General features: G+C 43.3%; 3 protein-coding genes across 5 annotated transcripts; 2 read left to right on the top strand and 1 right to left on the bottom strand.

Moving 5' to 3' along the window:
- Positions 1–1755: 1755 nt before the first annotated feature.
- Positions 1756–8202, top strand: LOC122395376 (twisted gastrulation protein homolog 1-A-like). Of its 2 annotated transcripts, none has more exons than XM_043392880.1 (4): positions 1756–3015; positions 6840–7068; positions 7593–7799; positions 7892–8202. In XM_043392880.1, the coding sequence occupies exons 2-4, from the start codon at positions 6846–6848 to the stop codon at positions 8197–8199; spliced, it is 738 nt and encodes a 245-aa protein (XP_043248815.1). In that variant the 5' UTR covers positions 1756–3015; positions 6840–6845; the 3' UTR covers positions 8200–8202. The 2 variants fall into 2 exon arrangements, with proteins under 2 accessions (XP_043248815.1, XP_043248816.1); XM_043392881.1 differs by lacking the exon at positions 1756–3015 and adding an exon at positions 5423–5677.
- A 1437-nt stretch (positions 8203–9639) lies between these two features.
- On the bottom strand, positions 9640–12196 carry LOC122395375. 2 transcript variants are annotated; one of them, XM_043392878.1, is made up of 10 exons: positions 11960–12196; positions 11573–11746; positions 11285–11506; positions 11138–11213; positions 10881–11059; positions 10555–10810; positions 10224–10454; positions 10070–10150; positions 9902–9999; positions 9640–9771 (listed from the first exon to the last, which is right to left on the bottom strand). In XM_043392878.1, the coding sequence occupies exons 2-10, from the start codon at positions 11672–11674 to the stop codon at positions 9667–9669; spliced, it is 1350 nt and encodes a 449-aa protein (XP_043248813.1). In that variant the 5' UTR covers positions 11675–11746; positions 11960–12196; the 3' UTR covers positions 9640–9666. The 2 variants fall into 2 exon arrangements, with proteins under 2 accessions (XP_043248813.1, XP_043248814.1); XM_043392879.1 differs by having other exon boundaries at positions 9902–9990.
- A 2802-nt stretch (positions 12197–14998) lies between these two features.
- Positions 14999–21991, top strand: LOC122395476 (G-protein coupled receptor Mth2-like). Its single transcript, XM_043393093.1, has 5 exons — positions 14999–16394; positions 16996–17074; positions 19160–19344; positions 20229–20394; positions 20997–21991. The coding sequence occupies exons 1-5, from the start codon at positions 15509–15511 to the stop codon at positions 21361–21363; spliced, it is 1683 nt and encodes a 560-aa protein (XP_043249028.1). The 5' UTR covers positions 14999–15508; the 3' UTR covers positions 21364–21991.
- The last annotated feature ends 49 nt before the right edge of the window (positions 21992–22040 follow it).

Genomic DNA, 22040 nt, shown 5'->3' with positions numbered 1-22040 from the left:
AGAACTACGACAATGAACGCAGTTTTGATTTGTCTTATCGAAGAAAATCATGAAGACAACTTTACTTTTCAGCAATATATAACGCTAAGAAGACTCGAGAGTGTTTAAGCAAACAAATTTGCCACTTACCCCGATTCAAATCAGATAGCAAATTTGTGGGGAACTTTATTGCGTGCAATAAAGTCAGAGAGCTCTTTAAGATTTCTTAAGATGCCTCAAGATAATTAGTACTACAAAAAATAGAATATTTAAAGCGATATAACTGTGGCTGTATCAGTTAAAGGACTGTTTGTATAGAAATTTCGTCCACTGTACGCGAAAGTTAAAGTCGAAGGCAGAGTCGGTGGTCCGGAAATACCGTGGTCGCGTCGTAATCGTGGTGTAGCCCACGGCTCTCAGGAAGAAAATGGCAACGAAGAGAACTCGTCAACGATTCCGACCACCCTGGCGAACACGCTCCAAGACCCCGTGAACCTTTAGAATTCTTCGAACGGTCATTAGAGCGAAAGTATACCTGTGTCCGCGATCCTTCGTAGGCCTGTTACCTTTGGACAATGCTCGGCCCGACAAGTGTTTTCGTATCTGATTGACCCATCTTTGGACAGAACGCTCCGACAAACGGCTAATTTTTCTTCGAGCTAACGACCTTCGTATACCTGACTTATCCTGCGCCGTCTCCTCTCGCCTCTTTTGTCTTTTCGACTTTGTCCTTCTCTCTCTCGCTGTGCGTGCGTAAACCGGGAACGAGTTCCTCTCGATCTCTTACTCCGGTCCTCTCTTCCCACCCTCTTTGGCCGCGCTTCTTCGCTTTTGCCCCTGCGTAACCAATTATTTCGCTCCGACGCGTAAAGTGGGACGAACCAACGTCGACGTTACCTTTGTTCATTCGTCCACTGTCCTGCGTGGGCATTGATGTCTCTTCCTGTCAAAGGCGAAAATCCAAAGTTCGCGGCCGATTTCCGTGCATCGAACCACGTTTCCTCGATCAAAATTAAATCTGTCGCGAGATACGAGGTTGCTGGTCCGTGCAGCATCGTTGCATAACAGTGTTATTTCTCATGAGTTGCGTACCAAGCAACGATCTTTGACAGAGTTTCTTTCTACATCAGACTTCTGGTTACTCCTCAATGTTGAAGAAGCTATCGAAACGTCAACATTTTCCATTAAATATCATATATTAATAATTTTTCTCGGTCGAAACGATGCAACGATCGGAGAATGCAGGAACCTCGGGACCTGCATTCGAGGCGAAATGGCTGATTCGTGAACGCGTACCGGCGCCGCGAGAAGCGGGTTCCAGGGAGCCGTAGCGTCCGTCCGGACAGAAAAAAGTTCTCGGTATACGGCGAGATATGACGGAAGCAGCTAAATACTTAAACGCTCGAAACTCCGGGGCTTAAATGCCGTTGATTGCAGTAGGAGGGAAATGAGAGGTTGCACGATGGACTCGTGTCTCGTGGCTAAGAACGTTCGTAAAGACGGCGGCTGGCGTACCGATTCGAGTCCTTCCCGATAGATGATCACTCTCCTTTCGATCGTGGCTGACACGCGGCCCGATTCCCGATTCGAAAGCTACGCCTCGACTCGTTCGTTCGTTCGCCCTGACACTAATCTCGCCTGCCTGTCTCGTTGGCTGCGCGCTGCACCTACAGTCCTGGACAAAATTCAGTAGACGTAACACTAATTATCCGATAATTGATGCAAACAAGTTGATAGAAGAGCTTAGTTAACGATCAACCCTTGTACCTTGTATCTTGGTCGGATCTTGCACGAGGGGCAAACGCTGATGAGGTTCCGGTCCTGCGCGAAGAGTCGCTTCCGTAAGATTTCCTGATGGTTTTCTTGCTCGTCGCGGCACCCGCGGTACCGTAAGTTCCTGGTGTCGCCGATAGAATCGAGGCCCGTACATTCGAGCTGTCGACCGGTGCGTTGCTTCGAGCCACGCCGTAAGGGATGATCGGTCCATGGATAAAACCGGACGACGAAACGGGGAATGAAGCCGAAGGGAAGAGATACGGCGGGGGCGGCGAAGGAGACACGAGGACGGGCAAAATGAGAAAGGGGGGAAAGGAGAGAGGGACGGGAAAGATAGGGAGACAACGGAGGAACAGGTAAAACAAAAAGTTGGAAAAAAATTGAAAACCAGTCTCGCGCGGTTGGTTGTTCGGAGTCTTGGGCAGACTGCGTGCGGAGTCGCTCTCTTCTCCTTTTCCACCACCATCGCTATCAGTAACCACTACCACCATCGTGTTCGGGAACGACTTACGGTAACAACTACGCCAGCGGCTACAGCAGCACCACCACCAACCGACTCGCTTGGCTACCATCGCCAACACCTCCTTTTCCTCCTCCTTCACCTCTTTCCCTTTCCGCTTCTCCGTTTCTCTCGGTCCACGTCCTTCCTTAATTCAGTCCAATGAGAGCCGCTCTTCGATTCGTCGCACCCGTCACAGATCTCTCTCCGCGTTGATTTCCAGAGGATACCTTTTCCTCGTTTTGCCCGTTCTGTGCGTGCTTCGGCTGGAATCGCCTTCGCGACCAGTGTGCCGCGGCGCGGTTCGATTCGGTTCCTCGACTCTTGCGACGCTACCGTCTTCCATTCGCCTTCGGAATCAGAGAGTTTCGCGTACCGGTCCGTCCCGTCCGTGAACACGAGGAACGCCGAGAGACGATCGGTTGTTCGGGAGAAAGTGTCGCCCGGTGGTAACGGAATCGGTCAGTTTTTCGATACCACGAAATCCCCGAGATCAATCGTGCACGGTACGGATGAGACTCGCGAGTGTGCTCGCCTATACAGAAACACGGACTCGAAGGACCTTCCAGGAAGTGAAAGCGACGCGACGGTTCCCTTCGCGACCGAGACGAGCCACGATAAGGATATACCTCACGGAGGAAATATGTCTCGTGGCAGTCGCAACGCGAACCGGTTGGGCGCTCTTAAAATAGTTATCCGCGCATAGGTTTACCGCTCTGCCCACCGCCTCGCTCGCTGGAAACACGTCGCAGGACTGCCAGGTAAATGTCGACGGATCTACCGTCCTCTTCTCTCGACCTGGTAATCGGAGAACGCCTCTACGGAGGCGCTCTTCTGGCCTCGTCTCCGAGATCTGTTATCCATCGCGACGCACCATCGGTCCCCGCTCGCGGTAACTGCGCTTCGAATCGTTGCCCCGATCGACCGAGATCTCGCAACGTACAGTGGACCATGAACGCGTTCGAGAACGTTTGCCAATCGCACACCGTAACGAACAAGATACACCAGCGAACCCGACCATTTCAAAGTATCGCTACAAGCCCCGATTCGCGACCACGGTATTGGCAAAAGCGTAACAGTTTCCGACAACGTGTTGCAAACCAGACGCGAAACCACTCGAAAAGACCAAGTTCTTGCTTAACACATTGCCAACCAGTCGGGGAAATATCCCTCTTTGTACCGTATCGCGTTTTAGACTAATTCGAATACAAGAATGTAAATCAAAACTGTCACGTTGGATCGTGCAACAAACGTAGAACGAATTTTATTTCCCTTGAATATAACGAATATGTTTGTGTTTCTATATATCTTCTAATTAAAAATAAATAACTTGATACGTTAAAAGCTGTATTTGCCTTTTAAAAAGCTAGAAAGTTAGGTAGTTCTGCTGATAAAAGAAATTGTCGAAAAGAAGAGTGAACGGTGAATGACAATTATCAAATATCATAAATGCTAACAACGTACGAGCGTTGTGAAATTGTTTAACATCGTTCTACGACTGTTATGTTATAAACTTTGCTGACGCATTGCCAATTACCGTAGCCCTAACGATATTTTAAGAACATCGGCTAGACTCGAGTGCCCCGATAATAACAGAATTCACAGCTAGAGAATGAATAGCTTCGCGAGCCACTGCAATCCCCGATCCGCGAAACGCCATTGGATTTCGATTGCGGCGCATTCTTACTATTATCCATGATCGATGAAAAATATGGTCTCCGTGGCTTGATAATTTAACGATGAAAACCTGTCCAAGCGTTTCCTAGCTTAGCTGTCCTAAAAATTTTATATTTATTCGTAAACAAACTTTTCGTGCCTGAACGTCGATTTAAAAAATCCTCCGATACCCGTTGAAATTCTTATTCGTTATTCGCGAATAGCATTTGTCTCTGACAGTAGATCATTTCACGATCAATCGAGCCTGCGTTTCCTGTGGTTTCTGAGAACGACGATATTGTCGATATCAGACTAATTTACGATAAATAAGCGTTATCGAAGCAGTAAACTGTTCGACGACAAAGTTTGCCGACAGCAATGGCAATGATACGCACAGAAACTCCTCGACAGAGAGGCGTAAAATTTGTTTCGGTCGATGCTTTTTTAAATTGGATCCCTTGTTCTCGTAAATCGTCTAATCATAGCCTCCGCGGAATTCCATCTGGTCATACGATCCAAGACAAGTTTTCATCGAGTATTTTCTTCTTATTTTCCACATATTTTTGTAAAATATCATTCCTCGTTGCCGACATTCCTTATAAATCGTAATGTGTGTAAGGATCGTCTATTCGTAGATGCGTTAGAAATACGCACTTTGGACGAATGGAGAATTCATTTCTGAAAATAAATTAGGCTTGCAGTGGTTTTGCTAGATTTAAGTTTCACGGGAGGAAAGACTAGTCGATACCTTTATTGCGGTGCAGGCGATTGGCCAGACACGATTTTCCAGCCAAGTAAAAAAAGAAAACGTGGAAGGCGAAACGCGAGAGGGCAGAAGAGAGCGATTCGAAAGCCCTCGGTTGCGATCCGAACGTAGGTAGACGCCACGGTGCCTTCCACGAAGCCGATTGCCGTTTGTTATTGAAGTTATTCCATCGCCTCGGGCCAGAACAAGGCGAGGCTGTAAGCAGCACGTCTGTCCCTGGATGACGAGCGTTTACATTTCAATACAGCTGGAATTTTTCTAAAACCGTTCGTTCGGTCTCCCGTCTCCTCGATGCGCGTGGCGCCTCCGTCGTGATTCCTTCGTTGCATAGGACATCCGCGGCATTTCAATTAGTCGCTTCGTGGAATAAAAATTGCAGTCGTTTCACCGGAATCGCGACGGTGTGTTTTCGATACGTCGCCAGGACGGCTGCTTTCCTCCGTAGGATCGTAATTTCGGGAGTGTTACGTCGCAATAGACATTTCTTCTTGATAAAAACGTCGAGAAGATATATCCTCTTCGTCCTTGCGAACGTGTCGAGCGGTTAGATATTTCTTCGCGAATGTAAAATCAGCTACTATTCGACGCTCGAAAGTTCAATCGCATTCAGTGAACTTGTACGTCTTGGAAGAATGCAAAGCGTCCGTGCGTACGGTTTGCAAACTGCATACAATGTTCTGTGAGACAAACGGACGAACAAGATGTTAGACTTGTTTACGAAATTTTAATTTGACTGACGTTTGTAAAACGATTCAGCCAGGAATAGAATTTTTTAAAATATCTTCTTCGTATCTCTATCTCTCTTTCTTCGCGTTCACCTGTTGCGAATGCTTGAAATCGTCGACCACGGCTGGCTCATTGAGTTGCGTTTGGTCCAACGAATAGCGGAGATTTAATGGAGTGGCGCTTGTCGAGGGTAGCACCGGGTTAAACTAGCGTCAAAGGGACAACGGGCAACAATTACCTGGAAGAAACGATCGTAAAACCAATTCATCCGTTCGGTATTCATTTATGACTGCACCTTTCGAACGTTTCGAGTGGGGACTCCGTGTGAGAAACGAGACTCGTGCCTCGGTTCTGTTAGTCGGTTAAAGTTCGCTCGAGTAGCACAGGCGCCGGCGAAATATCGAGCGAGGACGCGACGCGAACTTTTCGATATTTTTCGCGTACAGAAAACGGTATCGGATGCACTTAACATATTCCCGGTAACGTTCCGAGTATATCGCGAGATCATAACCCGCAGCGAAGCTACGACGTGCTAATACATTTTTAAGAGGTAACGTTCGCATGAAATTTTTCCAGATCGGTTCACGTAACGAGTCGTTGAAACGGAATTCCTTTCCAATAATAATTCGCTCGAAATGTCGTAGGACGTGATTATGCGAGATATAAATACTCGTTTAATTGGCACGCTCAAAAGCTGTAATCGTTACGCGTGCAATCATTTTGCATCGAATTATCGGACTTTGCATCTTAGCGGCCGCCTCTTTACCCGCCAACAATCTCCTCTCTCGATCGCGTTTCAACGCCGTTTCCACCGAAGGTGTCGAAAGACGCCTTTTACAATTTTTATTTTAAATACTTTCTACGTAGAGACACCTTCTCTCGCGGTACTATTCGCCGCTGCATCGAACACCATGCTCGACTGATTCTATACTCTCCATATTTGGTAAAAAAACGAATCAAGTTTTTGATATATACAGTCGTTATCGAGCTTGAACGCCGCATCGATCGATTCGTATCCGCGAAAGATTACGATGAACGATTCGCGGTGATAAGCTGGTCACCCGTAAACGCGGGAGATTAAAAGTTCCTTTTTCTTTTATTTTTTTTTTTTGGTACGCATCCTCCTCTTAATGATATCTCCTGACTCATGTTCATGAATATTCTTAATAACCTTAATCGAGCTTCATGGTCGTAATCAACGCACGCGATTTACGGTGTAGACACGCGTCTTGTTGCTCCTCCGCGACGTCACGTTGTTTGGAGGAAGCGACGCATATTTATCGCGGTTTTTAATTGTTACCGATAACCTTTTTCCGATGCACGTGGATCTGGTGGCCCTGTTCGTAATTATCTCGCTGGTGCAGCGATCGCGATGGATACATGTGTCCGACACTAGGCCAGTGGGACGTTAATCTCCGTTGGTGGCTGTTTATTTAGAACACGATGACGAGTTGGAGCAGGACGCTGGTCGTGGGTATCATCGGAATCTTGCTTCTGGCGGCGGCGAGGAGCTACACCGAGGCCTGCAACGAGGCAATCTGCGCCAGCGTCGTGAGCAAGTGCATGCTTACGCAGAGCTGCAAGTGCGATGTCGTCACCTGCACTTGCTGCAAGGAATGCTTCAACTGCCTCAGCTACCTTTACGACGAGTGTTGCTCGTGCGTAGGTAAGCCAAACGTCTTCCGCTTCTTAACGATCATTTCGAATCTTCGCGGCATCTGTGCTTCATTCGAACCACTAAAACTGTTCACCGGATATACTTTCGATCTACGCTTCCCGAAATTTCCATACAGTCACTAAAATTTTTACGTGGTTTTAACAAACAATGCCAAACACATTGCTCTTTAATTACCTACGAGTTTGTTTGCTTGGTATTGAATATGAATGTACGTAATATTTCCTCGGTAACGTTTACGTCTAGAGTCTCTTTACATTGCTGCTGAATAAGACGGAATAAAAACACGAAATTTCTATCAAGTTAAAGAACATCGTATGTCTATAAAACGATCTGTACTGTTACGCGATTCTATGTGATTCTTACCGACAGTACAAGTTAGGTTATGTCGCTGAACCTCACCCTCTGCGATGCAGTTAACACGTTTCCTGTACTTTTCATTCGTTCGGCCTGTATCTGTGCGTAATAAAGAAACGTTATTATCGTCTTGAATCGTGTGTGCTCGTTGCTCGCAGACCTATGTCCGAAACCAAACATCACGGACAATCCGCTAAGTAAAAAATCTCACGTGGAGGACTTCAGCGAACCGATGCCAGGTCTGTTTCAAGCGCTAACCGCCGAGCCGGATCCGCACGAACGGTGGCTCACGTTCACGTTTCCGGTGGATTTTGATATGTCCCTGTTCACACCGAAACACGAGAAAGAGATGAAGTACCATATGCGTACGTATCGTGGTGTCCATAATTCTCTTGTTCCGTGCGTAACTGCTTTACCGTCCGATCTTCGTCTCATGGAAATCTGTTCGTTCTTTCAGAGACTGCCGACGCGGAGGTGCACCCGCTAAAGACCAACGTGATGACGGTCAATTGCACCGTTGCGTTCATGGCTCAATGCAACTCCTGGAACAAGTGTCGGGCGTCTTGTCAAAGTATGGGCGCTACCAGTTATAGATGGTTCCATGACGGTTGCTGCGAGTGCATAGGGGATACCTGCATCAATTATGGTATCAATGAGTCGAGGTGTATCCACTGTCCACTGGATAAAGAAGAGGACGATTTGAAAGATCAGTACGACGACTACGGTCAGGAGGAGGACGATTTGGTCGACGATGAGATTGACTAACACCGTGTCCTCTTTCCCCCTTGAAAAAAAATGTGGTTGTGTCGACGGTGCGTGTATAATCCCGGTGACGATATTCTCGCGAGACAGACTTACGAATCGCGATGCTTCTTCGATATTCGCTCGTAAAAGTCTAAACGTTCGTACTCGATAGCTAATTCGATAATCCGCAATCGATTACCGTTTCGTCTTCCTTGAACGATTGTTAGAAGTTATACGAAAAAGCGAGGTAGACCCAAATCTCTTAAAAAGGATTATTCGCCAGTTAGGAGGTGTGTAACTTAAATAATCACGGTTAAATTGGCTCAAAGCCATGGACTATCGACGCAGATATCCCGATATATCGTATCCGTATTTAACCGAGCAAATGCAAACAAAACGATGATCAGACTTGTTGTTGATGGTTCTTAGCGTGGCTGTAACGGCAAAGCGCGTAAAGGTCATAGCTCGTTTTTAATTGTTAAATATGTATGTAAGTAGTCCTGTAGAGTCGAATGTTTTATTATTTTTCTGTGCCATATGAATAAAGTTGTACATGTATTGAATCGTTCTCGACCGATTTACGCGTACTGTTATCTGCCGATTTTATCGCTCGGATAGTAAACGTTGTCCATGTTTTTCTAACGTCGATTCCTTCTACGGTGTAATAGCAGAGCGCTTAATCTGCGTTCACATACATCGCGAAGATAACGGAGAATATACTTTAGCAGTAGTAAAAGGATAGTAGAGGTGTATGCTTTAAAGGACCATGGACGATACGTACTACTGTTATAGGTGTACATACGAATAATCAGGTCGGAAGAAATGCAATTTATATGATATGGTTTAATACTGCACTTGATAATGCCAATGCACAACATTGAGATAATACGAAGGATCGAATAGGAAATTTTTTTCCCAACTTTTAATTTCCAATTCATACGGTTAAATATAAATAAAAACTTTAATATATATAAATATGAATACTTAATATTGCGGGTGTCGTTAAAGCTTTACGAAGAGCGATACCCGAGACCTAAATTTCATTACGACGGTAACGATGAACAACTCTCCCCTGGAAACAATTGATAGACTAGCGAGGGGAAACGGGATCGATATCGACTAATTATTTGTGGCTAAACTAACGTAAATAATTTAAAAAAAAAAAAAAAAAAAAAACCGTTATACTTAAGTTTCATAAATAAATCGACTTTGCTATACGTTCCATCCTTCGAATGATTATGTACCGATGTATCGCGTGATATATATAAACACTTCACATTCAACTCTACTTTGTTATATTGGTCATCAAATATCGCGTTTTACGCGTCTTTTCAACAACCGTATACATTGATTCACATACGCACTATTAATGCGCTTTACTGTATCACGCTTACATATGCGACGATTCCAAACGATTTTAATCGTTTCCGTTGATAAAAATCGACAGCGTTTAAAAGAAGAGAAAATTTGCCTGCAAATACCGTATATTTATACAGGCGGGTGTTCGTCCTGTGTTTCATTGCTTTCTGGTAATTTAATGAAAGGCAAATCACTGCCGCTCCACATCGAATACAACTGAGATCTCGCACATTCCTGAAACGATGAATGTTGATAATGTACGATGAATATTCGGCAGTCGCTCGTAGATCGATGCTAATATATATGTAAGAATGATAATCGACAACAATAGCTATAATTATTTTAAATTGTAATCATGCATTACCCCACCACCAGCGCTTTCGGATCCTGAACGGCTATGTGCTGATATGCAAGAATCTGTTGAAGAGCTGCTTTTGCGAGACGGTAATACATCTACAGTACCTAATGGAACAAAAAAATCAAATGCCATACGCGATTGTTTTTACTCGTCGTTATGAACGTACATACGTACCGAGTTCGATTTCTCTATGATCGATATGCGAATGAATGCTATCTTTGCTGTCTGCGTGACTACCGCTGGCTCCACTTTGTTCTATACAGAGTACAATGAATAACTTATCGGCAAAACAGTGAGCGAGTAAGCTTTAATACGTATTAAACAGTACCTGAATCTCTGTGCTCTCCACTGTGTGGACTTTGGTCACTTTCACGACGTCCCGATTGGTCAGAATGGTCGTTCGAGTGGGAATCATGGGGCCAACACCTCGATGTACCCACTTTACGAGATCCTGGCCAAATCGTTGGGTCATAGTTTGACTCGAAATTGCACGTTGTTAAAGTAACACCCGGAATATGTTGATTGGCGTAAGCCGATAGTTGATTTAAGGGTCTAACTCCTGCATAGATGTTAAGATAGTTTTATATACAAATAATAAATAACATTTATTCTTGGAACAAATACTGGAAAGTTACGTTTGTTATTTCGTTCGACCGTACCTGGTTTGCAAGATAACAATTGGATTGCCTCCTGCAGGCCATCCTGACTGGCCATGGTGGATGTTTTCCATGTGGTGTCGGGCGTAGTGGACCTACTTATGTCTCGATGAGGAACCCTTAATCGTAACCTTACATCCTGTCGCGGCCAATCCGTGATGTTTCGACAATCCCATGGCATAGACCACCTTCTCATCGTGTTCTCCGCTGTTTCACCCGACATTTCTGCAGCTGCTGTTTCAGACCACCTCCTCTGAACCTATGGCAGAAAATTAGATAATCGTAGAAAATCACCGACGACAATTATATACTTAAATTAACAAAATTACCTGCAGAGGAAATAAAGGATATGGTAAAGGCGATCTATGACAACTTTGCACCAATTGTTGTGTCGACGACAAAGACACTGGTGGCGGCGAACTATACAATCTTTCGAAACATTGTTGAAGTGATATAACATCGCATTCGGTGGTACCACTTTGCGAACAAGAGCATTCAACCATTCCACCTGTAACAGCCATTTCATTAAGTATGACAAAGAAGAACAAAACATAATTATCAAGAAAAAATAATTATTGATTCTCACCTACGCATTCACAACAAGCAACGCAGAACTGATATTGCAGATTTATGAAAGTTAATAAATTATCTCTAAGTATGTCCTGCAAATAATATTATATTACGTAAAAAGTATATCTTTTGTAATTTAAATTGGAACAAAGTGATTGCTTACATGTTTGTCTCCTTTGCTTTCTCTACTTTCATGATCCCTCAAGGCAGAAATAATGTGATTCTTTACGGTGTTGCTTGCTATATACGTTGCTCTCGTGAGCTCTTCCCAACCAGCAAGACACTGTCCCGGCAGTTTGCATTGTGCCAATGTATTATGAGCAGATAGGAGAGTTTGTAAGGACTGAGCCAACTTTGTACCAGCTGTACATAGGCCATTGAGCGTCTGCATCAAATAAAACAATTAGCTCTTTACATTCCTCAATATAAATTGCATCGTGACTGAACAAACCTGTAAGTACACTAGCCAATTACCAAGACACTCGTTTACTTCTAACTGAAGTTTAGATAATTGATTGTCATTGGACTTTGGTTCCGTTCCGCCTTCTGCCATATTTACATGTTTTTAGGTCTTGGATCTTCTATCGATACAAGAAAACATATTCCTGCACCTTTGTTTGTGTTGCTGAAAATCAATTTAGAGAGGTTGTTACAGAATATTACAAGCAATCAAAAGTGACAAAGATAGGGATAATTAATTAACCAGGAACAAAGTAGAGCAGTAGTAAATGCAATGGCGATAAAGCGTTTGAATAATGCCTCTTATTAGGATAGAGAATCTTCTGACTTTTCTAAGTAGCAACATTGTGGCAAAATCTATCGCGAATCAATGACTTACATGTTTTCTGGTTATTCGGTGTATCCTTGGTAATAAATTAACGTAAAGTATAGGAATCACAGACTTCGCGTTTGCATCGAAACACAGATACCGGCGTCATCATAACCTGGCTCACGCATACCTCGTCACTCAAATCCAACAACGTTAAAACCGAAACGAATCCAATGTACGCTGCTACACTCATCTGTGCTTACATCTTTCAACAAGACATTTAATACGAAATCTCTTAACCAGATGCCGCCATTGTACTCGTCTCATAAAACCTCTCTGCCTTACTGAACTCAGTGACACACAACCACAGACAAGATATACGAGTAAACCTTTCACCCAATGTATTTTTATGGCCCTCTCTCTGGAGCTCTAGAGCCCCATTACCATTTTCGCGTTACTCGCAGCGTTACCAACAGATTTAGAAATAAACACAAGAGGAAGCGAGAGAGAAAATGAAATTACATAAATTTCAGCTTTATTCATTTGTCTAGTATAATGAAAAAAGTCACAATAAAAATATGCTTTGTCTATATTAAGCGTAATCCAGATATTCAAAAGAGTCATACATATGTTCTAATTTATCACGGCTACAAGGCCGATAAACAAGCGCCATCTAGCGTGGAAGACAATGAACTATTCCATGGCAGACTTGGGCGTTCTTGCCTTAAATGAAAATCCATAAGATTTATCGGTGTATGATAAGGTTCACACGCAAACCTCGTCTGTGCTTTTATCGTGATCGATGAACGGTACAAGGGAGTCAGAAAGGGTTGTTGGTCGCCCGACGGAAGCTACTCCGTAGCCGTAAATAAGCTTGGCGGGTGGCGTTGATACTGTATTTGCGCACGCGGCAACCAAGTACGATCGAAAAATTCGGAGGGCAGTCAGTCCCGAGCCGTCTTGAGTTATTCGTCGCGATTCATTGGGTATACAGCGACCGAAGACCCGTCGATCGTTGACGCGGCACTATGATAAACGTAGCGACAATCCGTCGAAAATTTTAGGAACGTTTCGAACCGTCGAGTAAACGCGAGACACAAAAGAAACGTAATTTTTAACGTATTCGAAGAGGCGGGCGAACCTCACGATGCGGGTCCGTACCGTAATTCGCGTAATTTTGTTAACTCTCGTATACTGGCTCGGGTCCGCGGAAACCGAAGGAGAATCAACAACAAAGAGAGATTCCTTTTGCCAACCGTTTCCTGGAATTATTTTGGATCGAAATAAAACCGTCGGCTTCGAGAACGGAAGTTTAGTGCACAACCACCTGGTATACCCGGTTGAATTTTATCGGGTCTTTGAGAACGAGACGTACGGGTGCCCGTGTAAACTCCAAACGTGCCTGAAAAAGTGTTGCCGACGTAACGAGGCGCTGGGAGCGGGTGATCGGCCGATTTGCAAACAACTACCGAACGGGCTGCCCGGTCACGATCTCGTACTCGAGCGGTCTCAGCTGGCCCCCGAAATCCAATCGATCTCCAACATCGGCAAGATGTTCGCTCTCGTGGAAGACATGTCGTGTCCTGAGAACAGGTTCAAGTCCGTGCTCGAGCCGGAAACCTTCCAGGACGATGCGTTTGTTCTTGAGCGGAACGGCACGCTTCGAACCACGTTGAACATGTTTCCACCAGGGGCTTACTGCCTCGAGTGGAACGAATCCTTCGAACAGATCGTCGCTATCGTTTGCTTGTCATTGGACGGTTCCCCGAGCGAGCAAGTACACAGCGTCGGTATCATAATCTCAATCCCGTTCTTTCTCGCCACGTTTCTGGTGTACGCGATCATTCCGGAGCTGAGAAATCTCTATGGAAAGACGTTGATGTGTTATGTCGCCTGTCTCCTTGCCGCGTACACCTTCCTCATGATGGTCAAATTGTTTTACATTGCGTTTGGCCTCTGCTCGGCGATAGGTGAGCACCGCGCTTACGATCTTTCTGCCTTGCTTTCTCCTTTGCTTCTTCGCTATCTTGTTACTGTTGCTTCTTTCTTCGCTCTTTCCCTTGCTCTCTGCGTTTCCTTTTACCTGTCGAAAATGGTTTTCTCAAATTGAAAAGTAACGAGGACAGTTGCTATAGAGATACATACGTACGAAAATCGGGGCAAGCTTGCATCGCAAGGAAATCATCTTATCGGTTCGCGATTCGATTCGCCAAGCCCCTCGATGCTCCTTTTTTACGTTTCTACGCTTGCCTGAGGTGTCATTCTCTGTGTTCGTATGTACATACAGTAGATAAGGAAACGAATCGAAACGACGTTGCCCCTTTGTACTTTTACCTAATATTCTTACATTCGTCAGGAGTTAACTATACATAATTTGATATTTCAAGAAACTTTGATTAATTCCTAACTTGGAGTCTGTATTAGAACTGTATCACAGCGTATAATAAGATTCGAAACCCACTGGCAACCACAACGAAGAGCCAACCCGTTCGCTGGCTACTCGTGGGTTTCGCACGTGACGCGAATGAAAACAAGAAAGAAATATACGATCGAAATGTACGCGTACGCTTCTCTACGAAATTTGCAAAAAGCTTGCAACGAGCGTAAATTACGTACGTTCGAAAATTTATTTGCTCTCTTGCTTTTTCTCGGGTAAAACGTGAACGCGCGCACGCGAGGATTCACGCACTTGTACTTGGGAACCAGAGATACCGGTTTTCTAGCGAGAATGAACGAACCGCACAAACGATCGTCGCATGGAATGCTTACAAGTTAGTATTGCGTCAATCGTCGATACGCAAAGACGTTGGCTTCTTTTTGAGCATCCTTTATGCCCGTTTGCGCGTTATATTCGATCAACCATTTTTGTCGATTCGGTATCGTACTTTCAAGAGACAACGCTCGAATGTTCCATGACAAATGGTCGGATACGGGGAAAGGAGAAAGTACATTCTCCGGAACAAGTATCGTCGTTTCGTCACATCCTCATAAAAATGGCCGAAACATGGTGAAATACGGTGAATCATGGTTCGCAGATTAAACGTTGTTACCAGTCGCGTAACGACAATACGACGATCCTGAAAGTTTCAAATCCTGTACATTCGCGTGCTAATGAGACTCGAGGTACCGAACTCGTTTCATTCGATTCGAACCGATTCGGTTCCAAACGAGAGAGTATATATAGTTTGAGATAATTATCTTGCAAACTTTTCTTACGATGGAAAATCTCGCCCGGAAAGTCTATGGCTATACGAAAGAGTACATTTTCATGGAGGAAGGAAGATTCGCGAGTTTTCATTCGCGGAAATAAAACGTACAGAGGATTTACGTTTTATGCGAACGATCGTCGCATATACAATTAATTTCTTTCAACACCTGTAACACGTGTATCGACTGTCCGATGGATGGAAAGAGAGCAGACAAGCGCAAAGTAACAGTGTTTCATACGTAATGATTCACGTATAAAGAGTTTCTAAAATTGTTGCTTCGGTAGTAACTGGCTGCGTAGACGTTTCCAATCATCCGACCGTTTCCGTGTAACGCGATAATGCGTGCGGTTGCAAGGAATCCGGACGACACGCGATAAAGTAGTTGGTTTAGACGAACGCACCTACCAAGATGTTCAGTGTCGATCACGGTCGGATAACGATTCTTACGGTCTGGTTACTGTCAATGCGATCGGTGTTCCCGGCAAACGTAACATCCTCGCAGTCTCACAATTTTACTAGGATCGAGTATTCGATCGTTGAAACGATCACCGCGAGTGGGGAGTCGGACAGTCTCGTGGACGATGTGCGACGCCATGACGGTGCCGGTCATAATGCAACGAACAGATATTTCAGTGGTTCGCTCGATAACGCGGAGAAGACTACGGAGAACACGTTGATGCTCGTTGGTAATCGTTCTAACGTTGCCAAAATGACAAATTCGAACCGGGTCCTCGTTCCCCTGTGTTGCCCGCTCGGGATGCGAGTGTCTCGTAACGGGTGCATCCAGGCGAATGGCATCTTTCGTTTCCCGCCAATTTACGATTCCAACAGCTTCGCGTTGCTCGCTGAAACGCCAGATCGGGACGAGCTTGACTTTTACATTCGGGATCCTTGCGAAGCCCGTGAAGCGTACAACCTCGACCCGGACAAGTATCCCACCGACGCTTTCATGTTTCTCGACAATGGCACGATCTACAAGCAGACGGAGAATCACATCATAGAGCAGACAGAGTATTGCTTCGGTATCGTCGATAGCGACACGTACAACGTGATCCTCTGTTTCGACGAGGAGGATAACGAGAACGTCATTATCGCGTTTCCTGTGGGATTGATCGTGTCGGCGCCGTTCCTGTTTGCCACCTTTCTGGTCTACACGATGATACCTGAACTGAAGAACATGCACGGGTTCACGCTACGCGGATACGTTGGTTCGCTGCTGGTTGCCTACGTGATGCTCGCGACTATACAAATCACACCGCAGGAGCGGATCTCGAACGCCGTCTGCGTCGCATTCGGTACACGTTGCACGGTACTTTTTACAGCGATCGGGACGATCAACGTTTTCGAAAACAAATCTAAAGGAAGAGAAATGAAAAAAAAACTAAACATATTATGTTACTTCGTTGTCGTTCGTTCGGAAACTTAACTGTGGAACCATGCAGTACTTCTTTCTTCTCTTTCTCTTTTGCTATTGGCCTTGTTACGCATATACTGCAATTTGGCGATCTTTTTACTTTTCTGTGAACAAATATACCTCTGTGGCTTGTGTCTATGTATCTACATATACATGGTGTTCAAAAGAAACCATTCAACATTTATAAGGTATATAGTATACCAGTAAAAAAGCTTTGGTAAACATAGATTGATACTAGTAAACAAAAATGTTTATATCTCAGAAACGGTTGACCTTTCGACCTATGTTTACCAAAGCTTATTTACTCAGCACAGTGTATCCTATATACCATATATATATTGAATTCTTTTTTTGTACACCCTGTATATGTGTTCTCTCTTCGCTTTGAAATGGTTCTGCGCCTGCAACGAATAAACAAATAAATATTACGCGTAAACGCAACTGTGAGCAAAACTAAAAATTTTTATTGTACTCTGTTTCAGCCTTCATCATCCATTTCTCGTTCTTGGCTAGCTTTTTCTGGCTGAACGTCATGTGCTTCGATATTTGGTGGACATTTGGGTAAGCCAGTCGAACGTTTTATCCACTTGTTTTTATATGTTGCTTCCTGTCTTTTCGATTTTTCATTGAAGTACAACTATCGAATTTTTTAAATGGTTTCTATAATTTCTGCAAACTATAAAAATACGAAAGAAACAATGTAAGAAATAAGGAACGATTTTTTTAGAGGTTTACAATAAAATCCTCTTGATCTTTAGGTAACAATACGAATCTTGTTTGCGTAAAGTACATAAAAGTGAGTATTACCTAAAGTGACAAATATCGATTTAATTAAGTCAATGGGCTATTAACGACAGAGTAAGGCTGGGGTAAGGAATCAGTATATTACTGTGTTCCGGTCTCCAGAAGCGCGTTAACCGACGCCAATTTCTCTCGTCGATCGAGAACGCGTGGTAGCTAGCTCCCCTGCTAATCAAGCCATTAAAAATTTCTTTCCCGCGGCGCGCCGTGAACGCGCTATAAACGTAACCCATTAATCTTCTGCACGAAGAAGAGAAATTTGATAGTTGACAAACATCGAGGAAAATTGATTGCGTTAGAACGCGAATTAATATCCGGTTCGTGACAGCGCGTGTATACACCGCAAACATTCTTAAATTAATTTCGATCGGTCCACGAAGCGAACGGCTCTCCCAGAGTGCCATTTATCGCGTGTATAAGAGACGGTAATATCTCTCGACTCGACTCGGCGAATCAAACGATAGCATCACTGACAGAATTTATTGACAAAGGACGTTGACAAACGTAATCTAGATTCTGCACACAAAGTATTCCCTCCTATATTATTTTCCGAGTGTTGACGTACGATGGATATCGTTATACCGTTCGAAAAACTACGATTTATAATACCCGAATAACGATAATTCGCAGCGTTCGTGTTGCAAAAAAAGAAAAAAATACGGAGAGATTTACGCGAAAATCATTAGCCAAATAAACTCGTTCGCGGTAAATCTTACGTGAAATATCTCCTTCGTTTTATCGCGGCGCGTTTTCATCCGCGTGGACCCTAATATTGTCGTTCCAAATATTGGTTCGACGGAATAAATTATCGTTGCGTGAAAGTACGCATCGGTCGATGTATCGTTGGAACAATCTCTTCGAACATCGTTGCGTAACGCGTCTTTGGTCCAACGAATTGTTATAAAAGTTTCAGATCCACTTAAGTATCTATAGAACGCCAGGTGTACAGCAAACAAATCGTGACGTATCGTCTAAACAAATCTCGAATGCCGAGAAACGGTCTTCGCTTCGATGCTGATTTCGACCGCGTTGCCGGCGCCGAGGTCGATTTTATACGAACGTATAATCCGGGGAAAAGAAACGTTTCGCGGGTAACGAATATTTCGTTCATAAGTAATTCGATTTTGATTCGTCGATACTTGGCACGATACAATTATACCACGCTAGAAATTGTTTCAGCGTCCAAAAGTTTGTGTAAATATTACACTTTCAAAAATATTCGTCGGTTTTCCCGAGTTCGAATTAGAGTTCGTGCACTACACCCAGGTTTACCGGTATTTTTAAGCGTTCCACGAATAGAGCAATGTTTCATGGAATCGCGTGAGAACGTCGCACGGAAAGTAATAGCACGTCCACGTACGGGGGTATAATGTATGGGCATAATCATTAATACGATGATACTGTTGTTTCAACTGTGCGTTCATTTTGCCAAGCCCTTTTTTGTATAAACATGTAGGTAGATATGTACGCGCCATAACTAAGGGTGTGACCGTTAGCGCGTGTCATGTACCCATACACTAGGTGTAAATTGGGTGCAGGTTGTCTTGCAGGTTGTACGTCTTGTTTCGTATTCATCGTTCATTGTAGTGGAAAATAACTTACTGTGCCCTAACTTTAAGGGTTAAAAACCTGAAATAAAGCATTTTTTTTTTTGAATGGATGGAAAAGTAAGAGGATAATAATATTCAAGAATGTTATTAACCACATGGTTATTGCATTCGGTTTTTACAACTCGATTCACGTAGAAACCACAAGTACCACGTGTTCTTGTGGCGCATCGAGTCCAGTCGAGTCGCATGAAAGTAAATTAATGAAAACCCGTAACATAACGATACTTATTTTCAGAGGTTTCCGGTCACTGCAAGGTAGCGTGAAACAAAGGGAGCGCAAGAAATTTATAATATACTCGATCTACGCTTGGGGTTGCGCATCCCTTCTCACCGGAGTCTGCGCCATTATGGATTTCGTTCCCAATATCCCGGATCATTTTATTCGACCGCAATTCGGTGAACAGAGCTGCTGGTTCACAAGTAAGTCATATACTCGAAACCTACCACGTATCGTATAAATGATTCGCAATCACGCTGTAAACAAATTTTTAGTTCCGATGAGTTTCAAAATTCGTCTATTTTTTTACGTTGTTCTTTAGATTCTTTCGAAGCATTTCAAATGCTAGTTTAACAAATGAACCTAAAAATTTTTATTCGTTCTTTGAAAATAAAATTTCCCCAACCCTGCTTGTCGTGTTAACACTTTGACGGCTGCTGTCACGCATACGTGACTTTGCGAGCTAGCAGACGTCGGCCATTATCGCGTGTGCGTGATCTACTGTATCAGTCACCATTTCATTAAACATTCAACTTATTACGTTTGTTGAGATTACATCTATAATTCCTTATAATAATATTCCTAGCATCTTCGTGTATCTCACTTTGATCTATAATATCAGTAGCGAAGAACAACGGTCTTCGCGTGATACGTGCGGCCATTAGTGTTAAGACTGGGTTTTACGAGTTCTAACAAACCTTCGTTATCTTTCTGCATCGATACAGAGATTCGAAATACGTTAAATTGCATGTTGGATCTCGCCTGTTTGCAGGAAAATGATAACGATAACGTTGTTATCATTATTCGATTCAATACACGTTAAGAGGATATTTTACTTCGAACGGTTATTTTCGAGGTAATTTTTGTGAATTAAAAAAAAAAAATAAATATTACTCGATGCAACCCATTTCCAAAAAAATTTCTCTCTCAAACGACACCTTTTGATCGGAATAGGCACCTATAAAATTTGTATAGTCAGACGTGCCAGCTGTTAGGCTACATGGATAGAATTATTTGAAATAATTGTACCTTTTATGGGCGTTCTTCTCAGTTGTGATTGATAATTGTTATCGTTATTGAATTTCAGCGAACGAAGCGAAGGCGATATACTTTTACGGACCTATGGGCGTTACGGTAATATGTAACATATGTCTTTTCGTCTCGACTGCACTGAAGATCGTACAGCACAAACAAGACATGGCCCATCAATTCAAAGGCGTAGACAGTAGACGCCACGACGACAACAAACAGTGGTGCGTTTCTCTTTCATTTATTTATCCGACCAAATGTAGGCTCCTATTTTAGCATAAAATTGTAATAGGATCTTAAGTATCGGATTCTGTAAAGAAAATAATCAAAACGATCAATACAATATCCTCGAGCTTGGTACGCAATAATTCGAAACCATCCGTAATACGTGCGCGCTGCTCTTATTGTAACTAAGTTTGTGACGGCAAAATTATTTCTGGATCTTCTCATAGAACGAGTCAAACGAATACTTTCCCATGCCTTGATTTGTTTTCATAATGACGAGTTCCTCTAAAGTAGCAAATATACTCATCCGGTCCCTATCTCGCGCAGGGTCACATGGTTGTGTTTTACATTCCAGTCCACCATCACTTACCTCTTATATTTATACAGCGTGTTAAAAAGAAGGATTTCAGGAGAGACAGTACTCGCCAAATGGAAGAAAAAATCCCTAATACACATGGGTGGAAAAATTAATATTCTTGAAATTACTCGCTAATTTTTTAAAAAGTAAAAATAAAAGTATTTTTAAAAATTTCACCTGCTGAAATCTGCTGCATCCGTAATGTTTATAGGTACGCTAATTTTTACTTTTGGAATTTTTCAGGTTCAATCTCTACCTGAAACTGTTCATTGTAATGGGCATCAATTGGTCAATGGAAATAGTATCCTGGCTGTGCAACAATTCGCCGGCTTACATTTGGTATCTGACCGATCTGACAAATACCTTGCAAGGTGTTATCATTTTCTTGATCTTCGTTTGGAAGGATAAAATCAAGCGTCTTCTCCTGAAAAGATTCGGTTGCCGTGGCACTGACGTTCTTTCGAGAAATTCAACTCGCAGCGCGTATCATAGTTCGGCTTCTCGCACCTGCACTACATCGGCAGCACCGCTTCAGGAAAAGTTCAATCTTTATGTGAGCGAACCTTCGCGTACAGGTAGACCAACGTTCGATAAGAACGATTGCGCTTAACGCATTTTACCATAATCGCTCGATTAATTTATCCATTGTTGGTGTGATAATATCCTACGCAACTGGAAAAATCTATCTCTAAAATAGTTACAGATACAAAAATATGTCATCCGCATCGTTCGACGCCATTTTATTTTACCTTGTGATACTTTTTTTTTGTATCTTTTAACTGTTTTAGAGATATAGCTTTCCCCAATTGCGTAGGACACTGTGTAATTTGATCATCGCTTTCGCGCATTTTCTTAATTTCAAAGCGCGATATCCTTCGCTAAGTTTTTATGGAAAAATGTTACTGGTTCGACTAGTATCGTCCTTCTACAAGAAGAAGGCACAGCGTGTCTACATCCCCACTCTTGCTGAAGTCAGCTGATTGGCTGCCACCGTTTTCGACCAATACGCTGTGCCTTCTTCTCGCGGAAGAATGGTACGAATATCAACAAAATGATAAAAAAAAGAGGCCAGAAGTAGTCTAGTCATCGCTAATGGCTATCGTCATAACCTTTCAATTTGTCGTGACAATTATTCGTGTCTACTCGAGAAACTTAAATTAAACTTTGCGCTGTACGATTACAAATAGCACAATGTAACAACTTATGGGATATCGGAAAAGAATCGAACGTTATCAGAGATTTCAGGACAAACCGTGTCCGTGATAAGTATTTAATCGTGGAGCCCTT

The sequence above is a fragment of the Colletes gigas genome, unplaced genomic scaffold (genome assembly GCF_013123115.1).
Source record: "Colletes gigas isolate AHSC1104 unplaced genomic scaffold, ASM1312311v1 Colletes_gigas_Sc00005, whole genome shotgun sequence".
NCBI classification, from domain to species: Eukaryota; Metazoa; Arthropoda; class Insecta; order Hymenoptera; family Colletidae; genus Colletes; species Colletes gigas.
This window is presented reverse-complemented; position numbering and strand designations above follow the sequence as displayed.